This window comes from Thalassophryne amazonica, chromosome 7 (genome assembly GCF_902500255.1).
Source record: "Thalassophryne amazonica chromosome 7, fThaAma1.1, whole genome shotgun sequence".
Taxonomy (NCBI): Eukaryota; Metazoa; Chordata; class Actinopteri; order Batrachoidiformes; family Batrachoididae; genus Thalassophryne; species Thalassophryne amazonica.
Genome location: NC_047109.1, coordinates 25,652,440 through 25,664,980, shown reverse-complemented (window position 1 = coordinate 25,664,980; position 12,541 = coordinate 25,652,440). Strand labels below are relative to the sequence as shown.

The 12,541-nt window shown below is 40.3% G+C and overlaps 1 protein-coding gene across 1 annotated transcript in view; it reads right to left on the bottom strand.

Moving 5' to 3' along the window:
- Positions 1 to 12,541, bottom strand: part of sim1a (SIM bHLH transcription factor 1a) — a 48,048-nt gene that overhangs the window by 12,816 nt on the left and 22,691 nt on the right. Inside the window, exon 8 of the mRNA XM_034173961.1 lies at positions 11,585 to 11,732. Coding sequence (XP_034029852.1) covers positions 11,585 to 11,732 — 148 coding nt within the window. The remainder of the gene's footprint in view (positions 1 to 11,584; positions 11,733 to 12,541) is intronic.

Genomic DNA, 12,541 nt, shown 5'->3' with positions numbered 1-12,541 from the left:
CAGGGTTTACAACAGCTTCAGATGGAAAGAGTCAGAAAAATATATATCATATAGCAGAGAAACACAGTGATATTTGAGAAGTGAAATAAAGTTTATAGGATTTACAGAAAGTGTGCAATAATATTTTAAACAAAATTAGGCAGGTGCATAAATTTGGGCACTCCAACAGAAAAAAAATACATCAATATTTAGTAGATCCTCCTTTTGCAGAAATAACAGCCTCTAAATGTTTCCTATAGCTTCCAATGAGAGTCTGGATTCTGGCTGAAGGTATTTTGGACCATTCTTCTTTACAACTCATCTCAGGTTTGTGGTTTCTGAGCATGGACAGCCCACTTAAAATCTCACCACAGATTTTCAATAATATTCAGGTTTAGGGACTGAGATGGCCATTCCAGAACGTTGTACTTGTTCCTCTGCATGAGTGTCTTAGTAGATTTTGAGCAGTGTTTAGGGTCGTTGTCTTGTTGAAAGATCCAGCCCCGGCGCAATTTCAACTTTGTCACTGATTCATGAACATTGTTCTCAATAATCTGTTCTCAAGAAGCTGTTATATAACGGCTGAGTGGATGCTTGAATTTGATTGGTGCTTTGTAATGTCACATGACATGGATTAATTTGTCCCATTTGTGTTGCATTGCATTTAGACGTGCACGTACATGCACCTGCGCCCCACATGCGCACGCACAGACACACACACACACATCACGTGTGCACGCACACACAAAACAAAGCCACTGTGCTGTCTGGAGGCTGTTAGCAAGAAGAAAGAATGAAAAGGTGGACTAACTTCTCCTGTGATTTTTTTTTTTTTTCTCGCTGCACTGAGGATGTACACAGTCTTTTTTTGGTAGTACACACGCGCACAAGCGCCGACCTGGGTGCGTGGGGGGGACAACGACATGATGAGCTAACTGACGCTGCTAATTCTTGTAACACATACACATAGACACACACACACACACAAAGTCCGCTCCACTGTAAGCCATCTGGATGCATGAAGAGCTGTTCAGATGAAAAGCTGATGTGATTTTTGGCTGGACTAAGGAATTACACAAAGTCTTTTTTTTTTCTTTTTTTATGGAAGTCCAAAGCCAGTGCACAGCATCACTGGACTACACGCCACAATTTGGACTTTAGCAGCAGTGGAACACCAAAATATAAGTCCCTTTTCTATTGTTTATAAATTAATAAAATATCAAATGGCAAGGATCTATTTTAGCCATTATATAAAACAAATAATGAATGTGTTTACATTCTTTCAATGGAACAAATATTTAATTTGGTGAAAGCTGGAACAAACCATTCAACTCGGCTTCACCTCATTGAATGGTTTGTTCCAGCTTTCACCTCATGAAATATTCGTACCATTGAACTCATAAACATTCATTATTTGTATAATATGGACTGGAATCCATGTGACCCTCAACTTTAATAAGATTCCCAGTACCTGCACTGGCCACACAGCCACACAGCATGATGGAACCACCTCCAAACTTTACTGTAGGTAGCAAGCGTTTTTCTTGGAATGCTGTGTTCTTTTTCAGCCATGCATACCGCCCCTTCTTATGTCCAAATAACTCAATTTCAGTTTCATCAGTCCACAGCACCTTATTCCAAAATTAAGCTGGCTTGTCCAAATGTGTTTTTGCATATCTCAAGCGACTGTTTGTGGCGTGTATGCAGAAAAGGCTTCCCCTGCATTACAGCATCATACAGCATCTCTTTGTGCAAAGTGCACTGTATAGTTGAACAATGTACAGAGACACTATTTGCAGCAAGATCGTGTTGTAGGTCTTTGGAGCAGGTCTGTGCATTGACTATGACTGTTCTCACCATCCTTCACTTCAGCTTATCTGAGATTTTTCTTGGCCTGCCACTTCAGGCCTTGACTAGTACTGTGCCTGTGGTCTTCCATTTCCTCACAGTGGAAACTGACCGCTGAAATCTCTGAGATAGCTTTTTGTATCCTTCCCCTAAACCATGATGTTGAACAATCTTTGTTTTCAGGTCATTTGAGAGTTGTTTAGAGGCTCCCATGTTGCCACTCATTAAAAGAGATGCAGAGAGGGGAAACATTTGTAAATGGCCACCTTCAATACCCTTTCTCATGATTGGATTCACCTGTGTAAGGAGGTCAAGGGTCAATGAGCTTTCCAAACCAATTTTGTGTTCCAATAATTAGTGCTAAATGTATTCAAATCAATAAAATGACAAGGGTGCCCAAATTTATGCACCTGCCTAATTTTGTTTAAATAATTATTGCACACTTTCTGTAAATACTAGAAACTTCATTTCACTTCTCAAATATCAGTGTGTTCGTCTGCTATAAGATATATTTAACTGAAATTTCTGATCCAGACAATCAATGATTTATAAAGGAAAATCATGAAAATTATCATGGGTGCCCAAACATTTGCATACAACTGTACCACCACATTCATGCCCATGATGCACAGAACATGTCAGTGTTCTTAAATCTAAGTTAATCACACTTGTTTTGACATCACTGATTTGTTCAGTAAATAAGTGTCTTTGGGAGCATTAACTGGTTTGGTTGTCTGTGCCTTTGGACACTTTTTTTTTTTTTGCACAGTTTAAACAACAGCACCAGGCCAGAAGCTGCAGCACTGGCAAATAACACTACCAGCACGTCTACACGGCATGGATTAACTTCATACTGTTCTCTCAAGTAGGCAATAAAAACAGCCTGCTGCTCAGTAACATATATGTAGGTAAAATATCTGTAAAATATATTTACAGATTAAAGTAAATTAAGCCCCTTCGGCTGCTCCCTTGTTTGCACTCGGGGTCGCCACAGCAAATCTGCATGGATCTGCATGTTGAATTGTTTTACACCGGATGCCCTTCCTGATGCAACTCCACATTACATTGAGAAATGTGGCAGGGTTGGGACTTGAACCGGGAACCTTCCACACTGAAACCAAGTCATTTGCTTTAATAACTGTCAAAGATGTGCCTCAAATGTAGGGGGTTTGTGTGTAAACTGACAAACTGCCAGCCCAACAGAGTTCTCACAGGTTTACAACTGTTTTATAAAAATGTTTGATTTCATCCAGATTTTCATGTTCAGTGGGCAAATGTGAAAATGAAATGGTCTTGAATACAACAAGATCATTATTAAAGGGGTCACATTGTGCCAAATAACCTTTTATCTATTTTTTTTTACATTTTTATATGTTTGATATTTAATGTTCAACATCTCCAACATCCCACAATTCTGTAAGTGTTTTCACAGATATTCACCTGATTTAAGCAGAATTTATGACTGACACAACTTGTTTAAAACCTCTGTGACATATATATCAGAAATAATTCACCCCCTCAATCCTCTAATTTTATCTTGGATTATTACACCACCACCCCCCCCCCCCCACCCCCCCCCCCCCCCCCCCCCCCCCCCCCCCCACACACAACACACACCACACACGCTTTGTCATTAGGCAGATTACAGCTGTATTCCACAATCACAGAAAACCATCATATGCAAAGTGAAAACTGCTGCAGCTCTCTCTCTCTCTCTCTCTCTCTCTCTCTCTCTCTCTCTCTCCCTCACACACACACACACACACACACAAAATTACATTATTCTTAACCCTCTGGGGTCCAAGGGGATTTTTTGGACTGTTCACTCGCCTGGCATAATGTTTTATTATTGCTGTTGTATTGCTGAGCTGCTATTTTTGAGGACAACGTGTGACTTTCAGAATATATATGTTTTTGTGTGTTTTTATAAGTGTAATAAAGGGTTACCTCAGAAATAGGCAAGGAAAAAATAAAGTGAAAAATAATTTTCCACACACATTATTCAAAACACACAGCAAACTATAATAACAAACTGTTTTTGGACACTTTATAAAGGTAATTTAGGTCTTGTGTGAAAGACTGTACAACAAAAAGGTTCCAACAATAAACACAAATGCACATTTTGAACAATATATACAAAATGGTCTATGCGTTAAATGCGTTTTAAACAGTGCTTTACGCCAAGAAAGGAACAGAGTTATCCAGTAACATTCACATGCAAACTAGTGGAGCAAAATGTTTTAAGTTTAAAATGTAACCTGTCAGAGATGTAATCTACTAAATAATGGTCATAATTATGAAATAAGTCAGTAGTATGTGACAAGTCAATGAAATGCAATCTGTTAAATAATGTAGAATAATGACACTGGATATTGAAAGATTGTATTGTAAAAGGGGCAAGAAACATAAGACTTTGTTCTGCTCTCTTGCTCCTTTTCATTCAGGTGATTGTGATGCTTATTTCTGCTTTTTCTGTTTTGTTTTTTTTCTTTTAAATGAATGAAATAAATATTAAAGAAAAAAAAAAAGAAAAAAATATCCATCGCCCCCGTTGTTCCACCACTGCGAGTGTGTGTGCAGCTGCAGAGAGACGAGTTCTCTGTCTGTTCTTATCAACTCTGTGCTCTCAAACAGCGAGGCGGATGATCATAAATAGACTTATTGTATATTTAAAGTGAAGCAGCATATTCATGTATTAAAAAACAAAACAAAAACATGGCATCATGTGTCAACCCCCCGGAGAGATTAAGGACGCGTACGTTTTTTAAGTGAATCAATGACAAATCAAAAACGCCTTTATGGACAGATTCTTGTCAGATTTTATCAGAGCTTTATCTATTCATCATCAAGGTGGACAGGTGATTTATCAGTGCAGCTTTTGAGGAAAAGTTGCACCCCACAGACCCACACAAGGCTGTTTATCAGAGGCTGCAGGCACTGAGACTGATTAGGACCACAGCCAGTTATTTCCTGCATAATGTGTCCATGTAGCCATTCACTGTGTGTTACCTGTGACACACAGTGGCACTAATACTGGTTTTGGTAGCTATCTATACTCAAAGAACCATCTCTGCTATGATTGTGCACACAGAAGTGGGTGGAGATTCTGGAGAGTTTTGATGCAGAGTGCAGTTTTCACTGACAGTTGTTGACAAAGGTTTACTGAGTCTTCCTGACTCCATGTGGTGAGATCTATTACAGACGCTCAAAGCTCTCACACGCTCAGCTTTGTCCATTACACACAGAGATTTGACCAGATTTATCCATTCTTTTTATAATATACCATGTCACACTTGTCAAAAAATGCATTGTGAAGAGGTAAAAATGTACGTAAATCCCACCTTTTTCTGTATGTGAAGAAGTAGAAGGGCCTTTATTTTTTGTCACTCTACATACAGCTAAATTTGTCCTCTGCATTTAGCCCATACTGATTACAGTTAGACACAATCCAACCACTAGGAGCAGTGGGCAGCCACAGTTCGGTGCCCGGGGCCCAACTCCAGATGTAGAGACTCTGCGTTGGTCAGGGACAGAGAAAAGAGCAGACCCTAAATAAACATGTTTATGTGGCCTCTCTTTTCAACACACTTACCCTGGGGGCAGGTTTAACAATAGAAAGGAACTCAGCAGCACATGTGCACACCACAGCCTGTGCTGTTACTTTTAAATTCCAAAAATAAGTAAGACAGACAAATGAAGTGCACTGGCCCCAACTATTGGATGTGATTTGATGCATTTTGGACAGAAGAGGTCATCAGATGGACATGGATTACTGACCCACAGCAACATAGAGGAGCGAACAGTGGATTTATGCAGGAAGCCCTGTGCAAATAAGGATTCTTAAACTCTAAAAACAAGCAAAATTGACAAGTTTTAATTAAGCTCTTAATTTGGGATTATTTATATATTTATTTATTTGTTTATTGTGCATTGGTGCTATTGGAGTTTGTTTTGTTTATTGCTGGAAAAACAGTATATTATTATGATTATTATTAGATAATGAACATGTAATTTTCCAGTATATACAATAGGTCATTGTAGTTTATAAGTTGCAGGATTTCCCAAACTTGTTTAAAAATAAATGAATACATAAAAACATGACTCATACACTGTAAAATATGGCACATACATAACTACAGAAGGTGAACAATCTAGACAATGTGTAAACCTTTGGATTAGTTGCTGATGAGGTTTTAGGCAAACTGGCACAGCTCAAGTCATACTTTCACCTAAAAGTTGAGGGAATTTATTTATTCATTCATTCATTCATTCATTTGGAAGCTCCTTGTACACTTTAAGATGAATGTGTCACCTGTTTAACATGACCTTGTTATATCACACCTGTTATACTATTTTTGTTACATGTTGCATCAAATACAGAAAGAGTCACAAAAGTTCTCAGTAGGTGTGTGTGAAGTCACTGATTGAACACCACATTACTGCTAACAGACACTTCTGTTGTCCACATACCGTTACTCAGTGTGCTGCTGAAGCGCCGGCGGGTTGTGGGTGGCGGCTCCACAGACGCAGCAGGTGCAGAGGTTATCAGTGCTGAGCACACAGTGGGAGTTCACGTGCAGGTTACGTGCCCTCACACCTGTCTCATTCGCGGCCGTGCACACCAAATTACCGTGCACACGGCCTCCTCCTGATAACGGCGCTCCACAAAAGCCTCTCCTGTTAAACCACATCTCCCCCTGCTTTGTTCCATGTACAACCTCTAAAGTGCAATGGTGGAGTTTCACCTCGTCAAAACCAGGAGTGAAGGAAAAGAAGCAGTGAAGCGAAACCCATAAACCCTCATCAACTTTACAGCCCATCAATTAAAAGGCCATAAACACAAACGTGCTGCAGGTCTGATGGAGGAGGCCGAAGAAACGTGCAACAAGCTGTTCTCTAAATAACACCAGCCAGGCCTGCTTCGCGGAGGCTTTTACAGCTCCGATTCACTCACACAAAATCTTGCACATCTGTGACCCTCACACATCACAGCAACTCACATAAACACCTCATAAATGCTTCTGCTCGCTTTCTAGTAACAGTGTGAATGACAGCAGGTAACATTTGTGCAGTGCTGACAGCTTGGTTATTTCAGAAGGAGCTGGAAAAGTAACAGCTCATAACTGCTGCTGCTGCACCGCAGTACTGCACTGCACCGCTGGACCCGCCAGATACAATCCGGTTCCAGTCAGAAAACACCAGCAGCTACTGTAGTTTATATATTCTGCTCATGCAAACTGCCATGCTGAGATACAGTGCATCAAGAAAGTATTTACAGCAACAAACTAAGGGCCCTGTCCCACTGGGGAGAGGATTAATTGCACATGAATTGAGTACACAAATTACAGGCGTTCGTTGTCGTCCACAACAAAAATGGCCAAAAATGACAAATGTCCCAGTATAAATTACGGATATATTAATAATATAGCGAATATATGAGGAACAATCACGGTTATATAATGCATGTAGTGAGGAAACTGATCCGACACATTGAGATTATCACAACAGTATTACGGGTGTATAATGAATGCATTGTGCACATGTTGCGCGTGCACGGCATCTGCATTGCGGTCATAAAATAGGCGCACTCAGGCCGTCGGCATCACTATTCACACCAACAATACAGCTTCTGGAGCATTTGCTGGACTTGGACAAGTTGATCACAGAGTGTTGTCATGCGAGGGTTAACTGTTCATGAGTTTGGAGAGCGGGAGGGGGGAAGCCGCTCAGGGTGTGAGACGGTGTTTTTTTTTTTCAGCGTGAGTTGTGGGTAAACAGCAACTCTTCCTTTTGTTGGTGTTAAATAAAAGTCCTGGATTGCAGCAGCTACGTCTTTGTGGATTTACACAGCCAGACTGGCACTGACTGGCAGGTATGTTGCTTTCTGCCACATATAATACTGTGGGTTTATGTGACGTGTTTGTTATGCATTCACAGACTGTCCGCAAATCAGCTGCAAAGCAGATGTAATAAAAACGCTTTATTCATGGCCAATCTGTATGCATTCGCTACAACATATTTTAGTTTGTGATGTGGACATGATAGGCATGCAATATATCTGTTTTACACACTGTCCCGGTCCGCTGCCAAGCCGCAAATCCCCGTCAGTTGCGGATATCAGCGGTTAACGGCAGATATACAGCGCATAGAGTGAGTATGTATTGTGTATGAATTGAGTATTGATGGAGTATGTAAGGCGGATGTCATCCGCATTCAGATTTTTGAACAGCTCAAAAATCCTGGCTGCGGACATGCGTGCCTCTGCGGATGATCATGGGCGTGTTCGGATGACAGCCGACTCATACAGGCATGTTACATGGATATTGCGGATGTTTGGCGAATATGGGCCAATTTTGTGCGCAATCCATACGCAAATCCTCCTAAACGCCAGTGGGACAGGGCCCTAAGGAATCATATGTACGTAGGTATTCACAGCCTTTCCCATGAAGTTTCCACTGATCATCCTTGAGATGTTTCTACACCGTAATTGGAGTTCATCTGTGGTAAATTCAGTTGATTGGACATGAATTTGGAAAGACACATATCTGTCTACATATTGTATAAGGTCCCACAGTTGACAGTGAATGTCAGAGCACAAACCAAGCATGAAGTCAAAGGAATTGTCTGTAGACCTCTGAGACAGGATTGTCCTGAGGCACAAATCTGGGGAAGGGTACAGAAACATTTCTGCTGCTTTGAAAGTCCCAATGAGCACAGTGACCTCCATCATCTCTAAATGGAAGAAGTTCAGATCCACCAGGACTCTTCCTAGAGCTGGCCGTCCATCTAAACTGCACAAAGGGAGGAGAGAAGGTCCTTAGTCAGGGAGGTGACCAAGAACCCGATGGTCATTCTGTCAGAGTTCCAGCATTCCTCTTTGGAGAGAGGAGAACCATCTCTGCAGCAATCCACCAATTAGGTCTGTACGTTAGAGTGGCTAGACATAAGCCACTCCTTAGTAAAAGGCTCATGGCAGCCCACCTGGAGTTTGCCAAACGGCACCCGAAGGACTATAAGACCATGAAAACAAAATTCTCTGGTCTGATGAGACAAAGATTGAAATCTTTGGTGTGAATGCCAGGCGTCATATTTGGAGGAAACCAGGCACCATCCCTACAGTGAAGCATGGTGGCAGCAGCATCATGCTGTGGAGATGTTTTTCAGCAGCAGGAACTGGGAGACTAGTCAGGATTGAGGGAAAGATGAATGTAGCAATGTACAGAGACAACCTAAATGAAAACCTGCTCCAGAGTGCTCTTGACCTGACTGGGGCGACGGTTCATCTTTCTGCAGGACAATGACCCGAAGCACACAGCCAAGATATCAAAGGGGTGGCTTCAGGATAGCTCTGTGAATGTCCTTGAGTGACCCAGGCAGAGCCCAGACCTGAATCTGATTGAACATCTCTGGAGAGAACTGAAAATGGCTGTGCACCGACACTCCCCATTCAACTTGATGGGTTTTGAGAGGTGCTACAAAGAGGAATGTGCAAAACTGCCCAAAGATAGGTGCACCAAGCTTGTGGTATCATATTCAAGAAGACTTGAGTCTGTAATTGCTGCCAAAGCTGCATCAGCAAAGTATTGAGCAAAGGGTGTGAATACTATGTACATGTGTTTTCTTCGTTTTGTTTTTTTTTAATGAATTTGCCAAAATTGCCAAAACCATTTTTCATGTTGTTATTATAGGGTGTTGTGAGTAGAATTTTGAGAGAAAAAAATTAATTTACCCCATAACTAAATGTGGAAAAAGTGAAGCACTGTGAGGTCCTCCAGGTCACCTGGTGGCCCGGCAGAGAGAAGACAGCAAACCACACACTCAGCAAATGCAGTGACAAAGACCTCCAACAGGCTGATGTGAGCTGAGCACAGACTGATGGAACAGGAATGTCTACAACTACAGAAGTTCCAAAGACATTTTCTTTGCTTCCAAATCACAGATGTACAGCAATGAAAAATAAAATTTAAAAAATGACTTACATGATGCAAACTTATTTCACTGATTCTAAAAGCCACAAACACAGGCCTCATTTCTAATTAACCTTAAGTTAATTACTTTGCAGCAACTGTTTGTGGAAATCTCTGGAGACAGCACTCATTATTAAGATAATGGGAACGCATGATGATGAACGGCACTCGCTGTTGCTGCCCTCAGGACCTCTGTCACATCTCAACAAACCTGTCACAGCGACACCAGCTCAGGTCTGGAACAATGCCCAATCACATCACAATATATTTATAGAGTACAGCTCAGGGTCAACATTATAACAGCTTTCATTGCGTTCATACAACTTGATGCAGTACATCCAGAAAGTATTCACAGTGATTTACTTTTTCACATTTTGTTATGTTACAGCCTTATTTCAAAATGGATGAAATCCTTCCCCCACCCCCCCTCAAAATTCTACACACAATACCCCATATTCACAATGTGAAAAAGGTTTTCTTGAGATTTTTGCACATGTGTATACAATATGTGTATATATGTATTCACAGTCTTTGCCATGAAGCTCAAAATTGAGCTCAGGTGCATCCTGATTTTAGCATTGCGTTATATTTTATTTTTAATAAATTTGCAAAGATTTTTTTTTAAAGTTTTTTTTTCATTTTGTCATTATGGGGTGTTGTGAGTAGACGTTTGAGAAGAAAAAATTAATTTACTCCATTTTGCAAACATAACAAAATGTGGAAAAAGTGAAGCACTGTGAATACTTTATGGATGCACTGTTGAAAGAATTAAAATTAAAAGGAAAATTAGTTCATGTATAAATAATGAATGTTTTCCATTTCATAGTAAGCATATTTTCATGCACTGAAAGATGGTGCATTCTGTCTTTCAATGCATGAAAATATTCTTACCAATGCACGAATGGAGAACATGCATTATTTGTTTCATATGACACCTAAATAGAGCAGTGTCATTTCATATTTTCTTAAAATTAGACCAATACTTTTTCTCAGAGCAAGAAGAAAAAAACAGCAGCTTTGTGTCTGCACAGCTTCTGACTATGCCTGGCAGGCTTTCCACCAACACGAATAGGTATGTGTGGAAAAATCATGACAGCCCTTCACATGCACTAAAGATGTCCTACAAAACACTATAAGCTTCGAATTGCCTTTTGACGTACTGGATTTAGCTTCCTCATATCTGGACGCATTTGTATGAAAAGGAAGTGAAGTTGTTCAATGGAGTGAAACATGTGGAACTAAAATGTATTAAAAAAATGACATCAAGATCAATAATTAATGCCGCTTGACAAACAATCTGCCAATCAAACGACAAGAATATGCTTTTCTGCAGCTCAGGATATAATTTCTGATCCTCTTTGGATCCAGTGGGATCTGACTCAGTCTGGATAGTCAGAAAAAAAAAGAGTCATCACTCCATCCAGTCAACCCAGCAACTTCCACTTCCTGTGTGAGGACCTGAAGACCAGTTGGTCAGAAAAATTCTCAGTTACAACGTGGAACTACAATTAAATGTAGAATCAAGCTCAAAACAAGTGCACAAAGTGGTGATACTGTAAAAGTAGAGTTTGTTCTTGATTCATTTTAGTTTAATTGTCCAGCAGCATATAGTGCTGACTGACTGTGTGCTTTTAATAAATATCTCAAACTACAAGGAAACAAAAGCAAGCACTGTATGTCTGAAAATTCAACCTGCTGGAAAAAACCTCTTAGCAGAGAAATGCCTCTGCTGTTCCATTTTGGAGCTGGACAGATGTGAGGAGTGGACACAATGACAGTCTGGTACTCACGTGAGAACGTAGTTGACACTGACAATGCAGTGAGGTCGGGACGAACGGCTGTTGTGCACGATGGTTGCGTAACTCTGAACCCACACCCATCCACCATGTTTGGCCAAGAACCGGTAGTACTTTGTGGTCACCTGACCTTTCACTAACACTGCAACAAAGACAGGAGGGAAGATGAGATTGTTGCATGCTGCAATGCACCATGGGAGTTTGGGTTTTGGGGTTTTAAATGTTGTTATTATGGTTCATGTTAGTTTAACAGTGTTGTTAGTGTTATTGACTTATTCTGTTTTTGTAGTTCAATTTGTTAGTTAAGTGTCATGTTGTCATTACCATGAGTGTAGTGCATTTGATGTCTTCTGTCACTGTCTCTGTTTGTGGGTGTGTAAAAATAAAAGCACCTGCTTGCGGCAGAATGCAGAAAAGGAAAAAGCTCTCTGTGAGTGTGCGTGCCTGTGTGCGTGCGTGCGTGCGTGCGAGGCTGCATGCATGTGTATAACTTTGATCAATATTTTTTAACTTTGACAAATATTTTTGGAGAAACTACAGATATTAGCTAACAACACTGAACAATGGATGTTGATATTTACATTCTGGACTCATTCCAGCAGGAGGCAGTAAATAATCTATATATTAAAGCGTGCATATGCAAATACAAAACAAAACAGAAGCATCACTGGATATCTTTTCTTCCCTGTCTCAATACCTCAAGACCTTAACTATGCCCACACACATCTCCTCCTTTTTCTCTCTAAACCCAATACCACGATACCTATTGTCTTAAACCTTATTAAAAAATTTGGGCAAGTATCTGTGTATAGATTAAATTTGAACAAATCTGTTCTATTACCAATCAATGAGAAGGCACATCAAATTACTTTTTTACCATTCCCCTTTACGGTCACTAAAGACAGTTTTAATTATTTAAGTGTTGGTGTAACATATGATTACAACTGTTTC